General features: G+C 35.2%; 1 protein-coding gene and 1 non-coding gene across 2 annotated transcripts in view; both read left to right on the top strand.

Moving 5' to 3' along the window:
• The first annotated feature begins 310 nt into the window (after positions 1-310).
• The window catches only part of LOC125665791 (uncharacterized), a 48,089-nt gene continuing 29,248 nt past the window's right edge, over positions 311-19,151 (top strand). Inside the window, exon 1 of the mRNA XM_048898673.2 lies at positions 311-962. Coding sequence (XP_048754630.1) covers positions 905-962 — 58 coding nt within the window. The 5' untranslated portion in view covers positions 311-904. The remainder of the gene's footprint in view (positions 963-19,151) is intronic.
• Positions 4,411-4,483, top strand: Trnas-uga (transfer RNA serine (anticodon UGA)). The gene has a single exon. It is a non-coding gene; the product is annotated as a tRNA-Ser (tRNA).

Raw genomic sequence — 19,151 nt, forward strand, 5'->3', positions numbered from 1 at the left:
ATCCATTCCTTCACTCTTATCAAAGATATACAAACTATCAAAAAACCAAACCACCCACACTCTATCAGTTATGGCATTCTGTCACAATGCCATAGAATTCATTTGAGCTAAGTCAACGAACTTCAATGTCCTTGCAAGATTGTTCAAATATATTTTTTGAAATGAATGAAAGTGGGCGGTAAACAGTTTTAAAGTGTCAAATGAATTTTAAGCTTAAGCATAATATATCCTTGTAAGATTTGGAGAAAATCATGTCCATGGTTTTATTGAATGCTACCTAAGATCTATAGAAGAGTTGTGTGCGTTTTATTTCTGAAGTTGGGAGCGACTTGCGTAATTAAATGTGACAGTCTTGTAGAGCACTACTCAATATTGAAAGATCCTGTTTAGACTCAATATTTGCATTCGAACAGGTGTTCAAAACGTCCATCAAATAGGTCCAAGAATTTGATTATGTAATGATTTATCCGTTGTACCACATTATTTGTCAAACGGACAAATCTATCATTACGCGAAACTATTTCTTAAGGGTCGTTATTGATCTAAGTCACACTTGAGGAACAGCTCGGTTTTTTTTATTCTGAAAGCTAGTTGTGGTTTAACCGAGTATATTGAGTTCTTCGACAGCACCCATGAGCTACTGAGGATGTTGACAAATTAGATTAGTTATTTTGGGAAATCGGAGAAAATTCGGGTAATCAGGAGTCCTGTTTATTAAATGACTCTTGAAATGGAACAGACACGAAAATGAGTATACTACCGGTAGTGTTTGTTAAAATAGTGGTAGATACAGAGTACTAAGACAGGAAGTGAGGCGTAATCTACTCTTATGAGAACAGGGATTTTCAACTAGGCAATACTATGCCACTGGAATTAGACAACACTATGCCACTGCAATTGTAAAATGGGGGAAGCCAGCAGATGTGCATTGATTTTTATTCATATTCTCCTACAGTTTACAGGTAAGTAGGAAATTTTAATATTTCCTGGATTCATAAAGTAAAACTGCTTACACGCACTTACATATATATGTACAACTTCAATACAATACAATACAATGCAATTGTTCCAGTTTGAGTGTCTCACCGTGATACACGTTTCCATGTGTACTACACTTTGCTGACTATACATAGGATGCTACCGCGATTTACCCCCCCCCCCCTTCGGGGAGGGGGATGGAAGATCGGGGGCATATTTTTTGGGGTGTCCGTCTCTTTACATATGTGCAATTTTTTATAATATTACTTGGTACACGTTTCACACCTCCAACAAAAGATTATTGCCCGAGTCCAAGCTTCATGGTTGAGTGACTGTCTTTCTGATTATTAAGTCAATGATTAGCAATGATTGGTAACAATCAAGGATGGGCGTCACGTATTCTGCATACAGTGTTTCAGTTACCAGAATTGGTATGGAACATTAAATATTTAAAAACAATATACAAACATTTGGATAGCCAACAGAAACAGCACGAAATCAGACATGCTGATAGAGTGATATAAATCTATATACTTGGAGGAATACAAGTCCAGTTTTCATTTCAGCTGGATCCTTGACCTCTCGGCGGAATACAAGTTCAGTTTGCATTTCAGCTGAACTGCCCCCTCCCTGTCCCACTTTTGGGTTTAAAATAGTCACAGTTTTGCGGACTTTTTTCATTACGAATATAGATATTGCCCTCAAATTTAGTCCCAGGGTTTCTCTTGGAGGAATACAAGTTCAGATTGCATTTCAGCTGGATTGGTCTATCTTTGACCTATTTTTGGGCTAAAATAGGTCAAACAGTTTTCCGGGCTTTTTTCATGACGGATATAGATATTGCCTTGATATTTAGTCAAAGGCTTCCTCTTCGAGGATCACAAAATCAGTTTGCATTTCAGCTGGATTGGTCCACTCTTTACCTACCTTTGGACTAAAAATAGGTCAGTTTTCCGGCCTTTTTTCATTTCGGATACAGATATTGCCCTGATATTTACTACTTTAGGAGTAGAAGTAGGTCAAGGAGTTTTCCAGATTTTTTTCGGTATGGCCACAGTTATCGCTCTGAAATTTTGCCACAACCTCCCTCTCAAAGAAATATATAATCAGTTCACATTTCAACTTGATTTGTGCACCATGATATACTTTAAGGCTAAAAGTAGATAAAATTGTTTGTTGTACCGTTTGCGGTAGTCTTGTTAAGATTATGTTCAGAAATGATATCTAGAAAACACATGAAAGTCTTTTCTATGTCCACAAGAACAATTTTAGTAAGTTCTTAACTTAAAACCATTTAAAAGACATGACAGACACTCTTGAAACATGGATGACAATATATTAAATGTTTATAAAAACCTAATAATTTTTGAAAGCTACTCACTGTACACCCTCACATGGCTGTTGAATACAGGCGTAGCGGTCAGTCGGGTTCGATCGCCGGTGGCCAGTTACATTTAGCTCAGTTGGTAGAGCAGTTGACTAGAGATTCAGGGGGGCCGGGTTCGAATCCCGGTCTGGTCCGTTGCATTTTCTCCCTTCCTGTTCCATTTGGTGCCGTAGACCAGCCCCTGGAACTGAAGGTGAAAATGCCTGCCAGGGGATAAAGATCCTGGGTTGATATCTTCAAGGTGTGAAGACATTTAAGGGGGGGGATGTAGCGGTCAGCCGGGTTCGATCGCCGGTGGCCAGTTAACTCAATTGGTAGATCACCTGACTAGAGATTCAGGGGCCCCGGGTTCGAATCCCGGTCTGATCCGTTACATTTTCTCCCTTCCTGTTACACAGGTAAACTCCCCTTGAGGGCACAAATGATCAAACACAGTCAATATAAAATTGCTCTAATGAACATAAATACTGCTGATCTTGATTAAAGGATATGAAAGATAAGGAAGGGTAATAAACATTAAACAGAGGCCTCGAAGAGTTTTAATTTCTCGTGGGGAAACATGTATATTGTTAAACCTTACTCTCGCCAATAGATTTGGTCACTCTCTTCGCTTGGCACCAAATCTCATAGTACTCACAAAAAGTTTATCCAAATCTCATAGTACTCACAAAAAGTTTATCCAAATCTCATAGTACTCACAAAAAGTTTATCCAAATCTCATAGTACTCACAAAAAGTTTATCTACATTTACTTGGTCATAACTATACGCAATAAAAAATTTGCATGTACATGTATATACAAGGTGAACTTTTTGTGGCAAGGTCAATTATGTGACTTCTAAAGGTCAAGATAAAATATGCCACTGTACAACTGAACGTACCACAGTAGCCATGCCCGGTGTATCGTGTTTTAGAAACAATATTTCTATTATAAATGATATATTAGTACATGTTTCACACCTCGAACAAAAGATTTGTGCGTGTACCAAATAACTTGGTACACCCAAAGTCCAAGCTTCATGGTTAGGCACTTGTATTTATAATTATTAAACCAATATTTATCAATGATTGGTAACAATCAAGGAAGGGCGTCGCGCTTTCTGAATACGGTGCGTCAGTTACCGGACTTGGTATGGAGTATTGAATATACCAAAACAAAAACACAAAAATTTTAGTGGCAGCAGAAACAAGAGACTAGACAAGCTCTAGACTAAGATATATTTACCCCTTTCTCTCTCACGCTCTCTCTCTCTCTCTCTCTCTCTCTCTCTCTCTCTCTCTCTCTCTCTCTCTCTGAGATATATGTTATGCCCCATCACTAACACTTCATTCTGTCACAAAGTGATACATCCAGCAATCTATCATTTGAAACAAATTCAAAAGACACACAGACAGTTTTATATCACTCTATCAGCATATCTGATCCCTTTTTTTTTTTTTTTTTTGGTCACCTAAATAGTCTGTTTTCAAGATCATTTTCAGAAATGATATCTAGGAAACGCAATGAAGTATTTTCTATTATGCCCAAAAATGTCCCAAAGAATAGTTTTAGTAAGTTCTTAGCTTAAGATAGTACTCTACATCGTCATAATGGCTGACTTCCTTTAAAAACATGGATGAAAAAAATCGATATCAGCAATGTTTGACTTTTCCTTTTCCATTTAAATACCTAGCCGAGTAGGTCAGTAGGTTAGAATACCGACTGCTGAACTGTAGGTCGCAGGTTCGAGTCCAGCAGGGGTTTTAATTTTTTTTTTCAGGTTACCTTCTACTAAAACTGTATTTTTTGACCAAATAAAGTAAATTTGAAAATTTTCAACTTCAAAATATTGTTGTACATATCCCCCACTTTTCATCTACATCAAATTTCTCTGGTGTAGCATACCTCCTTAAATCCATTTGAAAAGACATGGTAGACGCTCTTGAAACATGGATGAAGATATATTGAATGTGTACAAAAACCTAAATACTTGAAAACTACTCACTGTGCACACTCACCTGGCTGTTGAATACAGGTGTAGCGGTCAGCCGGGTTCGATCGCCGGTGACCAGATTGCTCAGTTGGTAGAGCAGCTGACCTGAGATTCAGGGGGCCCGGGTTCGAATCCCGGTCTGGTCCGTTGCATTTTCTCCCTTCCTGTTACACAGGTAAACTCCCCTTGAGGGCACAAGTTATCAAACCCAGCCAATACAAAATTGCACCAATCAAGATAAACGCTGATGGTCTTGATTAAAAGATAAAAATACGGAAGGGGTATAATAAATTAAAGAGAGACCACAAAGAGTTATCCTTTCTCGTGTGAAACATGTATAAGTATGTTGTTAAACTTTTCTTTTGCCACTCGATTTGGTCCCTCGCTTCACTTGGCACCTAATCTCTTGGTACTCGAGAAAAGTTTAACAACATATACTTAGTGTACTCCGAGCACGAAATCAATCGGAATATCGCTCGACCTTTTCCGTAAAGTCGAGAATGTAGTGTTTTGTCGAGTGACTTAACTTAGTTACAATATAGTGACGTATTTATCTCGACTTGACGGGGCCAAGAGGCGATGTTCCAAATGGCACGAAATGTATATAGTTTTGCTGTAAAGGCCTTTAGTGACGAATCAGTGCTATATCAAAATTCAAAATTGGTCGCGATTGAGCCATCGATTTCGATAGTCAATTACAATTTCTGTTTAGTATACTTGTACATCATCTAATATATACACAAACATATTTTGAACTATATTCAAGTAGGTTACTGACAAAGTTATTGAATGTGCGTTCAATCAGAACATTTCTAACAACATGTCTAACGTCAAAGTTAAGTATTTAGCATATGAAGCTACATAAAATATTTGTAAAAACATGTATGTTTGACCAATTTCACGGGGGTCTGGACTCCCTCCCCTCCCACTAAATACATGTACCTAAACTCTAACGGTGACAGGGAGATTCAGTATAATATGCTGACACGTGCATCCGTGGCGTGTTTCTGCGTAGGTGTTAATACTGAAAGCTGTGATAAAGCTCGTGGGACTTTTAGTAGCTTGTTCCTTTGCAAATAATGAGACAATATATTTTTTATATCGCAATAAATGGAACTGTCTTTAACAGAATATCGAACTCGTCGTGTGCGCTTCTTTATCCGGAAATGTCCTAGACTAAGATTTTTGCAGCCTTAAGTTTTGTAGAGAAGAAAATCTGCTTCATCGCTTTAAAATTTAACCGAGGAAGTTCTCTCCTGATCATGGAAGTTAATTAAAGTCATGAGAAAATTTTATTAATTTTGTAGCCCTTCACCGACAATAGTGACGTATCCATATAAGTGAAAGTTTCTCGAGAGGAACATTAAACAATATACACTCAATCAACCCTAACCCTGCCCCCTTTTAACAGTATACAACCAACCAACCCGTGTCACGGAGGGCACGATAACGAAACCCTGTGACGGTCCATATTGTCGTCTGCGACATAGTGTCATAAATGAGTCATTTATTTTGCGAAAATTTTCAGTACCTAGTTGTGATTATTTAGTGCTTTTTTTATATATATATATATATATAATCATTGAAATCAATCACTTTCTTAAACTTACCATGATTCAATTTATAGTAACTTTTAAATCATCAACAGCACAACTATATGCAGTTTATGGTTTTCCTTAAAAGGCCATATTATTTGGACTGTGAGAACACCTCGAGTGTTTTCGTTCCATTTCTGAATGATGATGACCGCATCTAGTATTTCCTCAAGCAACTTTACGTTGCGATTATACTACATGTGAATTTGTTGATTGAGTTTATATGGAAGAGACAACTTCGGATGTCATATTAGTTGAGTGATAAACATATTGGTTGAGTGATTAACATATTGATTGAGTGATAAACGTATTGATTGAGTGATAAACATATTGGTTGATTGAGTAATAAACATATTGATTGAGTGATAAACATATTAGTTGAGTGATCAACATATTGATTGAGTGATAAACATATTGCTTGAGTGATAAACATATTGATTGAGTGATAAACATATTGATTGAGTGATAAACATATTGATTGCGTGATAAACATATTGATTGAGTGATAAACATATTAGTTGAGTGATCAACATATTAGTTGAGTGATGAACATATTATTTGAGTGATAAACATATTAGTTGATTGATAAACATATTGATTGAGTGATAAACATATTAGTTGAGTGATAAACATATTGATTGAGTGATAAACATATTGATCGAGTGATAAACATATTAGTTATGTGATAAACATATTGATTGAGTGATAAACATATTGATCGAGTGATAAACATATTAGTTGCGTGATAAACATATTGCTTGAGTGAGAAACATATTGGTTGAGTGAGAAACATATTGGTTGAGTGAGAAACATATTGGTTGAGTGATAAACATATTGACTTAGTGATAAACATGTTGATTGAGTGATAAACATATTGCTTGAGTGAGAAACATGTTTGTTTAGTGATGAACATATTATTTGAGTGATAAACATATTAGTTGAGTGATGAACATATTATTTGAGTGATAAACATATTGATTGAGTGATAAACATATTAGTTGAGTGATAAACATATTAGTTGAGTGATAAACATAATAGTTGAGTGATAAACATATTATTTGAGTGATAATCATATTGATTGCGTGATAACCATATTGATTGATTGATAACCATATTGACTGAGTGATAAACATATTGATTGAGTGATAAACATGTTGGTTGAGTGATAAACATACTAGTTGAGTGATAAACATATTGATTAAGTGATAAACATATTAGTTGAGTGATAATCATATTGATTGCGTGATAAACATATTGATTGAGTGATAAACATATTGACTGAGTGATAAACATATTGATTGAGTGATAAACATATTGACTGAGTGATAAACATATTGATTGAGTGATAAACATGTTGGTTGAGTGATAAACATATTGTTTGAGTGATAAACATATTAGTTGAGTGATAAACATATTAGTTGAGTGATAAACATATTAGTTGAGTGATAATCATATTGATTGCGTGATAATCATATTGATTGCGTGATAAACATATTGATTGAGTGATAAACATATTGACTGAGTGATAAACATATTGATTGAGTGATGAGCATATTGGTTGAATAATAAACATATTGGTTGAATGATAAACATATTATTTGAGTGATAAACATATTGATTGAGTGATAAACATACTGATTGAGTGATAAACATATTAGTTGAGTGATAAACATATTAGTTGAGTGATAAACATATTAGTTGAGTGATAAACATATTGATTGAGTGATAAACATATTAGTTGAGTGATAAACATATTAGTTGAGTGATAAACATATTAGTTGAGTGATAAACATATTAGTTGAGTGATAAACATATTATTTGAGTGATAATCATATTGATTGCGTGATAAACATATTGATTGAGTGATAAACATATTGACTTAGTGATAAACATGTTGATTGAGTGATAAACATGTTGGTTGAGTGATAAACATATTAGTTGAGTGATAAACATATTAGTTGAGTGATAAACATATTAGTTGAGTGATAATCGTATTGATTGCGTGATAAACATATTGATTGAGTGATAAACATATTGACTGAGTGATAAACATATTGATTGAGTGATAAACATATTGACTGAGTGATAAACATATTGATTGAGTGATAAGCATATTGGTTGAATAATAAACATATTGGTTGATTGATAAACATATTATTTGAGTGATAAACATATTGATAGAGTGATAACCATATTAGTTAAGTGAGAAACATATTGATTGAGTGATAAACATATTGGTTGAGTGATAAACATATTGGTTGAGTGATAAACATATTAATTGAGTAATAAACATATTGATTGAGTGATAAACATATTATCTGAGTGATAAACATACTGATTGAGTGATAAACCTATTGGTTGAATGATAAACCTATTGATTGAGTGATAAACACATTGATTGAGTGATAAACATATTGATTGAGTGATAAACATACTGATTGAGTGATAAACATATTGATTGAGTGATAAACACATTGATTGAGTGATAAACATATTGATTGAGTGATAAACTTACTGATTGAGTGATAAACATATTGATTGAGTGATAAACATATTGATTGAGTGATAAACATACTGATTGAGTGATAAACATATTGATTGAGTGATAAACATACTGATTGAGTGATAAACATATTGATTGAGTGATAAACATACTGATTGAGTGATAAACATATTGATTGAGTGATAAACATATTGATTGAGTGATAAATATACTGATTGAGTGATAAACATATTGATTGAGTGATAAACACATTGATTGAGTGATAAACATATTGATTGAGTGATAAACATACTGATTGAGTGATAAACATATTGATTGAGTGATAAACACATTGATTGAGTAATAAACATATTGGTCGAGTGATAAACACATTTGGCACCCTTGTTGTGTTCTGAATTTTAATGTTTAAAAAGACAGCTCCCCCCCCCCCCCCCCTTAGAGGTTTCTTATAGGCAGTAACACCACAACCTTACAAAGAAGGCAGAAATGATTTAGTCTTTTTGTGTTGACTCGTTTTCTTTGTCTGAACACGATCTGTTTGTAGTCTGGCGATGTAGTCTGGTTGGGTTTGATTCCGAATGTAACTTACCTTTTCAGCTGATGAAATTGTGCGGCATAATCATGTTATTCGATCCGCGTACTTAATATCGTTATCATGGTTATATGTATAAGGATATATAGTTATAGATAGTCGGCACACGGACTAAATAGTTACTAATACTTTTATATAATTTACTCATGTTAACTAATCGTGCTATTTATTCCGTTTTTAAAAGTCACATTTACGGAATAAATGCTATCGTGAAGTCCGCGGATCGAATAACATGATTATGCCGCAAATTCATGGGAATTTCCGGAGTACCATCTGAATCACTACAAAGTTTTTACTTTAAATGGGCAGACTCATTTATTTCATCAGGGCAGATTCAGTGGGTGAAATAGGGAAACAAACCACAAAATGATTTGATGTCCAATTGTTTGGGCTGCTGTTTTCAGTGTGTAACCACACCTTGCTTATCGCAAGAGGCGACTAAATGGGGCGGTCGTTTAATTAAATGAGACCGCTAAAACCAAAGCCCCGTGTCACAGCAGGTGTGACAAGATAGAGATGCCTCCCTACTCAAAGGGCGTTAGAGTCGAACATAAACTTAAATTTTGCATTCTCCATATGAGTGAAAAATTCTCGAGAGGGACATATACAAAAATCAATCAATCCACGTAGAGTTCCATGTTAGACCCCACCCCCATTTGATCTCCCAAACCGTATCCGAACCCCCTTCATTCTGAACACAAAAACTTCTGCGTCACTAGATATACATGACTTCCATCTCTCCTGGTGGAGTAACTCCATTTTGTTCTCTCTTTCCTAGCTTGCAGTTCCACCCTACGACCTGAATCCCAGTTGTTTCCTCCTCTCCACAGTTCCTCTCCATGTTTCCTTTATACTTCCCTGTTTCCTTCATACTTCCTTGTTTCCTTCAGACTTCCTTGTTTCCTTCAGACTTCCTTGTTTCCTTCAGACTTCCCTGTTTCCTTCAGACTTCCTTGTTTCCTTCAGACTTCCTTGTTTCCTTAAGACTTTCTTGCTTCCTTCAGGTGTCCACGCTAGAGCTAACTAAGATGTTATCATATTTTCCAAACTTAAGCACAAAGGGATTCTTTAAACGCTAATAAAACATGGTGGTGTGCAAAGAAATCCTGTTTAGATTCAATATTTGCATCCGAACAGGTGTTCAAAAGGTCTATCAAATATATAGGTCCAAGAATTTGATTATGAAATGATTTATCCGTTGTACCACATTATTTGTCAAACGGGCAAATCTATCATTACGCGAAACTATTTCTTAAGGGGTCGTTATTGATCTGATTTACTAATAATCTGGTTACCTATAAGGCCTGTGAACTAGTGATAAATTTTACTAAAATTCAAGTAACCGATAAGGCCTGTGGACTAGTGATACTTATAACTAATATTCAGGTGACTGATAAGGCTTGTGGACTAGTGATACTTTTATCTAATACTCAGGTGACTGATAAAGCCTGTGGATTAGTGATACTTTTAATTAATACTCAGGTGACTGATAAGGCTTGTGGACTAGTGATACTTTTAACCAATACTCAGGTGACTGATAAGGCCTGTGGGACTAGTGATACTTATAACTAATACTCAGGTGACTGATAAGGCCTGTGGGACTAGTGATACTTTTATCTAATACTCAGGTGACTGATAAGGCGTGTGGTCTAGTGATAGTTTTAACTAATACTCAGGTGACTGATAAGGCCTGTGGGACTAGTGATAACTTTTATCTAATACTCAGGTGACTGATAAAGCCTGTGGGACTAGTGATAACTTTTATCTAATACTCAGGTGACTGATAAGGCCTGTGGGACTAGTGATACTTTTAACTAAATACTCAGGTGACTGATAAGGCCTGTGGGACTAAAGTGATACTTTTTATTAATACTCAGGTGACTGATAAGGCCTGTGGGACTAGTGATACTTTTAACTAATACTCAGGTGACTGATAAGGCCTGTGGGACTATAGTGATACTTTTAACTAATACTCAGGTGACTGATAAGGCCTGTGGGACTATAGTGATACTTTTAACTAATACTCAGGTGACTGATAAGGCCTGTGGACTAGTAATACTTCAAACTAATACTCAGGTGACCTGTAAGGCCTGTGAGTTTCTTGTTTGTTTCCATGTCCTTGTCTGCTTGAATGGTCCTTGATGATGATAAACCGGAAGTCTAGCCCATTAAAATTTTTAATAAAATCTAGCCCACTAAAACTGTTGATTACCTGACAGGGGGTATACATGTACAAAATCCCAATTCGTGACCATGCAGATTTTCACAAAACCCCATCCTTTTAATTCAAAACCATATTTAATTTTTTTTTTTAAAGTATCGTATCCTTGCCGTATACAAATGGACTTTACGGACCTCATGCAGTTATCTCCCGCTAGTTATCGAGGTCACGTGTTGACTACTTACTAATACCATTTTACACTATCTTGCATTACATCTCTAAACAGCTTGTCAGGTTACAGATGGCAGGTCTATAAAACATGAGAAGGTTGAATTAAATAGGCCAACTCAAATATCTCTCTTCTCAGTAAATAGATTGACATTACAGCGGTTTTAATCGTGTTATCGATTTTACCCGGGTTATTTTTCTTCTTCTTTAAATGAGAATTAACAAAATCTTATCTTGAACATTTCTAAAGCAATACATTAATTAGGGAAGATAGCAAACCATTGAGAGACTTCTTTTAACCTACTGAGTCAAGATTTTGTCCTTTCAGAATGACTGAATTTCCCTTTAAATCAATATTGACAAATCAAACGTGCATTCTTCATGTTCATAGAGTGCAATGCATTTTTGTAAAATATAAAGAACGACTCGCGTCTTGCCTTCTTATACAATGTAAAAAGTAACGTACATTTGCATGAAAACAACTGTTTTTCAACCATATTTCCCATGAATTGTAAATTCATATTAGTAAATATTATATATGCCAAATCGATGTGATTAATACGACTAATTAGATTTTGCTGAAACTAAACACATGAAACTTCCGGATTTCTAGACTAACGAGCTTCCCGCAGTGGAGATCAACCTATATGTGTTCATTAATCTAATGACCAAGACGTATAAAAAACAGGAAATAAGCTTTATCTGAAAAGGGCATTCATTTGCAAAATCCCTTCCTTCACAATTTCAAAATCAATATTGAAAACGGGAGAGGTTTTCTTTTTTCTTTTCAGAAAAAGAAGAATGTATTAACTTGAGATCGTAGCTTATTTTAAAAAAAAGAAAAGTATGCATACATCCCTTAATATCTATTTGTATTTTCTGTAAATGATTGTATATTCCTTGTGGGTAACAATATGGATCACGCCACGAAAAGGATATTTTATTCATGATAGGCGAGTGTCTCGCCAAGTGAATATGGACATACATTGCATTGTATTCTTGTCTATAGCTATAATCCCTCGCTGAATGGCAGGGCGCCTGCTTCTCAATCGAGAAGTCGCTGCTCTGAGCACTGTCCTATTCACAAAATATCTTACGACTTAGAAAAATTGGTATTTTTGCTTTTCAGTCAAATATTCATCATATGATAAAAAAAGAAAAGAATTATCAGCCATAAATAATCTACAAAAGATGAGATGATGAAAAAATTCCAGTGCTTCTGAATTTGTATGTTTGTATAGTGGAAAGTTTTGTTTTCTTGATGTTAGAAGGACAACTGGGCTGTAAGGTAATGACTCGCGTATCAATCGAGATCGACCTATTTACTATATGTATAAGACAGCGCATGACTATGGTTACGTATACCAGCAATATTTTAACGATTTAGCAAAGGATCAATTCAGGGTAACAAAAAATAAAGAAAATAATTAAAAAAGACCGATAGGGGAGAAGAATTTTCCGGGAAAAGTCACAATGTTATATCAAATTCCTTTAGTTATTTTCTGTCGTACATATATTTTTATTTTTCATTTTGAATTTATAATTTATCATCTTCAATGTTGAAATTAACCTTCAAAGTTGGCATAAAAAGCATGTACCCATTTAAGCAAAGATGAGTGTTGGCTTTGAAGTCCTTCTCTACAGAGGTGAGAGCGCGAAAGCGCGTTGCTTGTTGGCATGAAAGCGCGTTGCTTGTTGGCGTGACGGCGTGTTGTGACTAACGCGCAGTCACGCTTTTGCAAATGGCCCTATCCGGGCACCATACTATAGCTGAGTTGGGATGCTAACGCAAAAGTCGCCGAACACCTCCCTGTGTCGGAAATGGACCGAGGCCAAACATTTTGATGCCAGAAATGGACCCAGGTTCCTCAATGAACGATGGAACCTGAATTTCTTTGAAATTCGACACACTTGATTTTCTGCAGCCTGCCATTTGAAAGTTGAATGGAAAGAAATACTGATGCTAGAAATGAACTGAGGACCCCAGAACCTCAAAGTCGTAAACATTTTAACACTTTGAAATATTTATGTAAATGGCAGCCGAAAAAAAAACTTTTGATGCTGAAAATGGACTCATAAACTCTTCTTCGTACTTGTGTAACTAGCAAAGAAGCCACCTTCATATTCCAAAAGATAATATGTTACTGATTAAAAAAGAAAGGGGTTAAAGTGTGACGGTCGGACGGACGGACCAGGGTAACAACAATATACTTTCTTTAGAAAGTGTGGGTATAAAAAAAATTCTGGATCGCAGGCTGGGGCAATATATGGATACTAACTGTTGAATATCCATAGATATGATGTTCGTCAGACACTATTCGTATACTGATGACTTACCGAACTAATCATTGCTTATGAATTACAACCTTGCTCATTAGTATACAGTCACATTTATATACTAAATTTCATTTACACAAAAAGACAAAGTGGAGGGGGGGGGTTGAAACCACAGATCAAGCGCTCCACATTTCCAAAACACAATGCATGCACACAGGAATGTATAGAATATTAGGATAACAAAGCATGTGTGATAGTAAAACAATGCGTAGCAAAGTTGTAGAGTGAATATTGTTAGAGATCTATACAATAAATCTACGTGATAATCCAGCTCTCGGCGACATAAGAGCATAGAATAGCAGTCATGCTTGTTAATCCTGTAAATTAACGAACAATAGATAATAATTGATAGACATGGAGAGACTGGCGTCTGTCTACATTTTAACTGTAGCATTCTCTGTCTATAAATTCACATCAGTATTGTGTAACATACCATATAATGTCATGCCATACTATACAATTGTTAACTTGTTTATTATTTTTGTAAACATGTATGCCATAAGACGTATGTCTTCAGCAATAAAGAATAATAATATATAATATTAACTGCCTATATACAGTCAACAAAATCTATTAAAAAAAATTAATGACCGCAAATTACCAGGATTAAGTAAACAATGCTAGATGTAAAGGAATGATTCCAGTCAGATTTCCGTTTTGGGAGAACAATCTTCCTTTCATGGTGTATGTTACTAGAATTAAGTTTCTTGACATTGATTCAATTCAATTCAATTTTATTTCGCTCAAACCATGTTAAACGGTACATGAAGTACAATAAATATAATGCAATGTACATGCAAGAAAAATCGTCAGAGGTTCATATATGGAATAATACAGCTTTCTTAGATACCAGAGAGAAACATGAAATACAATGTATGTATAATTAAACATAATAGTAATACGCAGGGTAGCAGAAGAACAATTACGAAGAACAACAAACAATCTCAAAAATATGAGAATTAAAAACAGAGATTTCTTAATATTTTCATATCTTGAGTTGACAATAGATTAGAAAACTTCAGAACAAAAAAAAAATGTGTCTATGTATTTTTTCCTCAATTGTGAAAACGTTGGACACTGTAAAATAAATTGGAATTCATCTCCTATTTCTCCTTTATTACAAAATGTACATAGTCTTTCATTCAGGGGAATACCATGTCATCTTCCTGTCTCTATGGGTAATCGGTGATTTGCAGTGCGAAATTTCATAAATAATTTTCTTAATTTTACAGGCAGAGTAAGTACATATTTTTCTAAACCAAAACAATGTTTGAAAAGTTTATAAACCTGGCCCTTAGAAGATTCATCAATATCAGAAGACCACTTCTGAAATAAATTGATGAGACCGCAAAAATTGTGGCCCCGGTCACAGCAGATGTGGCACGATATAGATCCCCCCCCCACCCCCCACCACCCCGCTCACAGCTCGTAAGCGCCGAGTATTGACCTAAATTTTACAGCACTTCACTGGTAATGGTGTCGTCTATCTATGAGTGAAAAATTCTCAACTGGAATATTAAATAATATACAATCAATCAATCTCGGTATTGTCTTCTCACTCTCATCGATCGTTCATACAATGTCCTGTAGTTCTGACTCGGGGGTGGGGGGGGGGGGTGTTAGTTCTGCAGATCACGATGAATCAATTTCAAATCTACATAATCATACTTTTTATCATTCTAAACCAGTTTTAAACATATTGTATTGAGAAACTCAACAGGATTGGGCAACAGGCATAGCCTGTGTTGGCCCTCTCCCAAATACATAGGTCAAGTACATAGGTATGATTGATAAAAAGGAATTTTTGAAGATTTAACAATATTGAAATGAGGTTTATATGAAAATAGTTAATAAGAGTTTTGTTGAATTTTGCTATTCTAAACCAGATGAAAGGGAAAACAAAATTTGAAATATACAAATGTAAATTAGATAATCTAAAACATACTGTAAACTAATACTACATATATCTATCTGACGATGCTGAATAAAAAGGTTACAAATGTCCATTACAAAGTTCCTTTGCATAAGATTGGATCCATTATGTGAATATGCATCATGAAACTTTTTTAACTGACTACAATTATTCAATGATGCTTATTGTTCTTTCTAGCTTAGATATACTATAAGGAAATTTTACAACTTGATTTTGAAGTATTCTTTTTTTATCCAGGTGTTTGACATGCCAACTCTGAAAAGTTTCGTTTAAATCACCAGAAATTAACAGTAATGCAGAGATTGTTTCCTTATGACTTTACGTGAATTTGTACAATTACAAGAATTTTTAGAGGAAGTTTGTTTTGCTCATATAAACAGCATTAAAATGAGTCTTAAAATTATTTTCGGGATGAATACTATGCTTATTTTACGACACTTTACATGTTAAACAGAATGAAAGTCGGTAGTAAAATGGCTAGATGAAGATTCCCCACGTTCGCTCTTTCTTCTCGATCGTAAAGATGTCAGAATTATCGGCACTTTCAGACGAGCACCTGTTCACACTAACGTTGCCTTTGTTGATTCACGTGTATGCACAAAGCGCTCTCTTATGTAGATATAAAGTTGGACACAGTGGAAATCCCGCAATATAATATCTTGAGTGCAGCGGGAACTTATCACATGCTCCGATGATAATGAAATATGTTCTTTCATGCACCGTAATTGTTTTATTTTATGCAGGATAGATGAGGTGTTAAAAAAAAAAAAAATAACGATAGCAATGAAGCTTTGGATACAAATTGCACATTTTTTAGTACCCCTACATATGCGCATATCATATATGTCGAGTTTCATTTGGCATTGAGATTCTTCAAATATCGAACAATTCTGACTTTTGCAATAAAAATCAATTCTCGGAGAAATGATTTTTTTTATGAGTACCAGTTTAGATCGTATGTTTGTATCCGTAAGTTATTGTGTTGAATTATTCTTACATTCTCGTGTTATTTTGTGAATGGCTTGTATTCATCACCATTGCATTACGTCTTGGTTTGGGTAGAGCTCATCCCATGGACCTTAAACCCAGTAGTCTGTTACTTCTGTCGGTTGCACTAAGCTCGCGCCTTCTTAGAAACAAATACCGGTAAAACAAAAACAAATACCGGTAGCATAGAAAAATGAATACCGGTAACACCTAAAATAGATACCGGTAGCACACAAAAATAAATACAGGTAAAACACAAAAACAAATAACGGAAACACATAAAAATAAATACAGGTAAAACACAAAAACAAATAACGGAAACACATAAAAATAAATACTGATAACACATAAAAATGAATACCGGTAAAACACAAAAATAAATACCGGAAATACATAAACACAAGCATTCTGAGAGTATTGCATGGCAATACATAGGCCCCTACCGGTTGCAAAAATTACTGTACCACAACAACAATATTCAAACTTGATAATGTAGGTTATGGTAAAAGGGAAAATTGGGGAACCAGGATAGGAATGGTTGGAAATCAACTACTATTCGAGTAGAGACTAGACCAAGAAAACAGACAAATTTATAATTAGGTTTAGGTTTTTAACCAAGTCAATAAAGTGTGACATGTAGGTGATCATGAATAACTTAGCAATAATTGTTGTATTACTATGCTAGAAGTTTTAATGAGTGTAGTACTCTTATCTACAGAGATAAGAAACTTGGATGTAAACTAACAATTCATGCTATTTTTCTAAGTCCAGGGGCCATAACTTAATGAAAAATCAACGGTCCGAGATCAAATTCGAACTTGATCTGTAACTTGTTATGGCAAAGCAATGTACCAAATATCAAATGGATATCTGCAAGCACAACCAAAAAATAGCCCGGAAAACTGATAATTCATGCTATTTTTCTAAGTCCGAGGACCATAACTATCTGAAAAATCAACGGACCGAGACGAAATTCGTCTTGTTATGACAGAACAACGTAGCAAATAATAAATATCTGCAAAAATAGAGAAAAAAGTGCGGAAAACTGGACAGACGGACGGAGCGCAAACCTAAAGTCCCCTTCGACTTCGTCGGTAGGGGACCAAGAAATACCGTAAATACATAAATATAGATACCGCCCGGTAACACATAGAAATAAATAACGGTAACATATGAACGCATTTTGCATAGAGTCCGAATTCTCTAGAATAAATTTTATTTTTTTCATTCATTCAACCTGTGCTTAACTTTGAGGTGGATGGACTGAAACTCATTCCAAATTCTGGGGAGATGTTGAAATTGAAGCTGTGAAGATTAGAACACGAATGTGTAATTCATCCATGAATAAACGTAATAGATCCATTAAATGTCAGCGGATACAAAATCACAAAGTGACAGTGCTGCGTAAAATATTCACTGGTTACACCCCTGATTACTTGTGTGGAAGTGTGGAGTACTACACCGCGTCTAATTACAATTATAATCTACGAAACACTACAGACATTGCACAAATGCCCAATCTTCGTACAACTTCATTCACGAGTAGTTTTGTACCATCAGCAGTAAAACTTTGGAATATTTTATTGGATACAAGGCTCAAATCAAAATAAAGAAATACAATATAAAAGCCATCAATAAGCGCTAAAAGAATATTTCTCAAACCATACTTTTAAAGAAGCAGGCTAATAAATCATTCGCTGTAGAGTTAATTAAAAGTCAAATGCAATTTCAGATAAAAGCGCAAATAAACAAGCGTGTCGCGTCTAATTAATATAATGCCAAAATGCACACCTTTACATAGGATCTTCCGTCTTTCAGAGTTCTGAAATGAATCTAGAAGGCACAGTGCTGACGATCTTTCCTTGAGGGAGTTACGGGGCAGGGGGTTGCACCCCCTGTGTTTGTTTAGAAAATTTTAATTCAAAAAAGTTTACTTTGTATCATAACGAGGGGGATACATTCCCCTGTTAGGCAGAAAATGTATCAAAAGATTCAAGTGTCGCTTTTGTGGCGGGTCTAGGATATCATAGAAAGAGTAGGGTGCCACAGGTGCCCTATAGTGATCAGCCTATGTGTGTTTCGTCCGTCCGTCCGTCCGTCTGTCTGTCCATCTATCCGTCCATGTAAACGCATTTCCGGACGTCTTTTGGCTACCTCTATAACTATTGATTAGATCCCTGCAACTATTGATTTGAAAATTTATGCAGCAACGTATATCAATTGGTTACAGATCAGAATTTGGGCTTTGTTGACATATTCTTGTAAGAATTATGGACTTGGCAAATTTCAGGGATTTGATAGTTTTCCGGGATTTTGTTTTTGGGAGGGGTAGCTCTCCCTGCAGTTACTGAATTGAAAATTTACACCTGAACAGATCAAGTGTGAGTCTCCTATAGATAATATCACATTCTTTTGTTATGCTTTTTTATTATAATGATATCTAGTTTACAGTTCAATTTATATTATGAAAAGTTGTAC

This window comes from Ostrea edulis, chromosome 10, assembly GCF_947568905.1.
Source record: "Ostrea edulis chromosome 10, xbOstEdul1.1, whole genome shotgun sequence".
In the NCBI taxonomy this organism is placed as follows: Eukaryota; Metazoa; Mollusca; class Bivalvia; order Ostreida; family Ostreidae; genus Ostrea; species Ostrea edulis.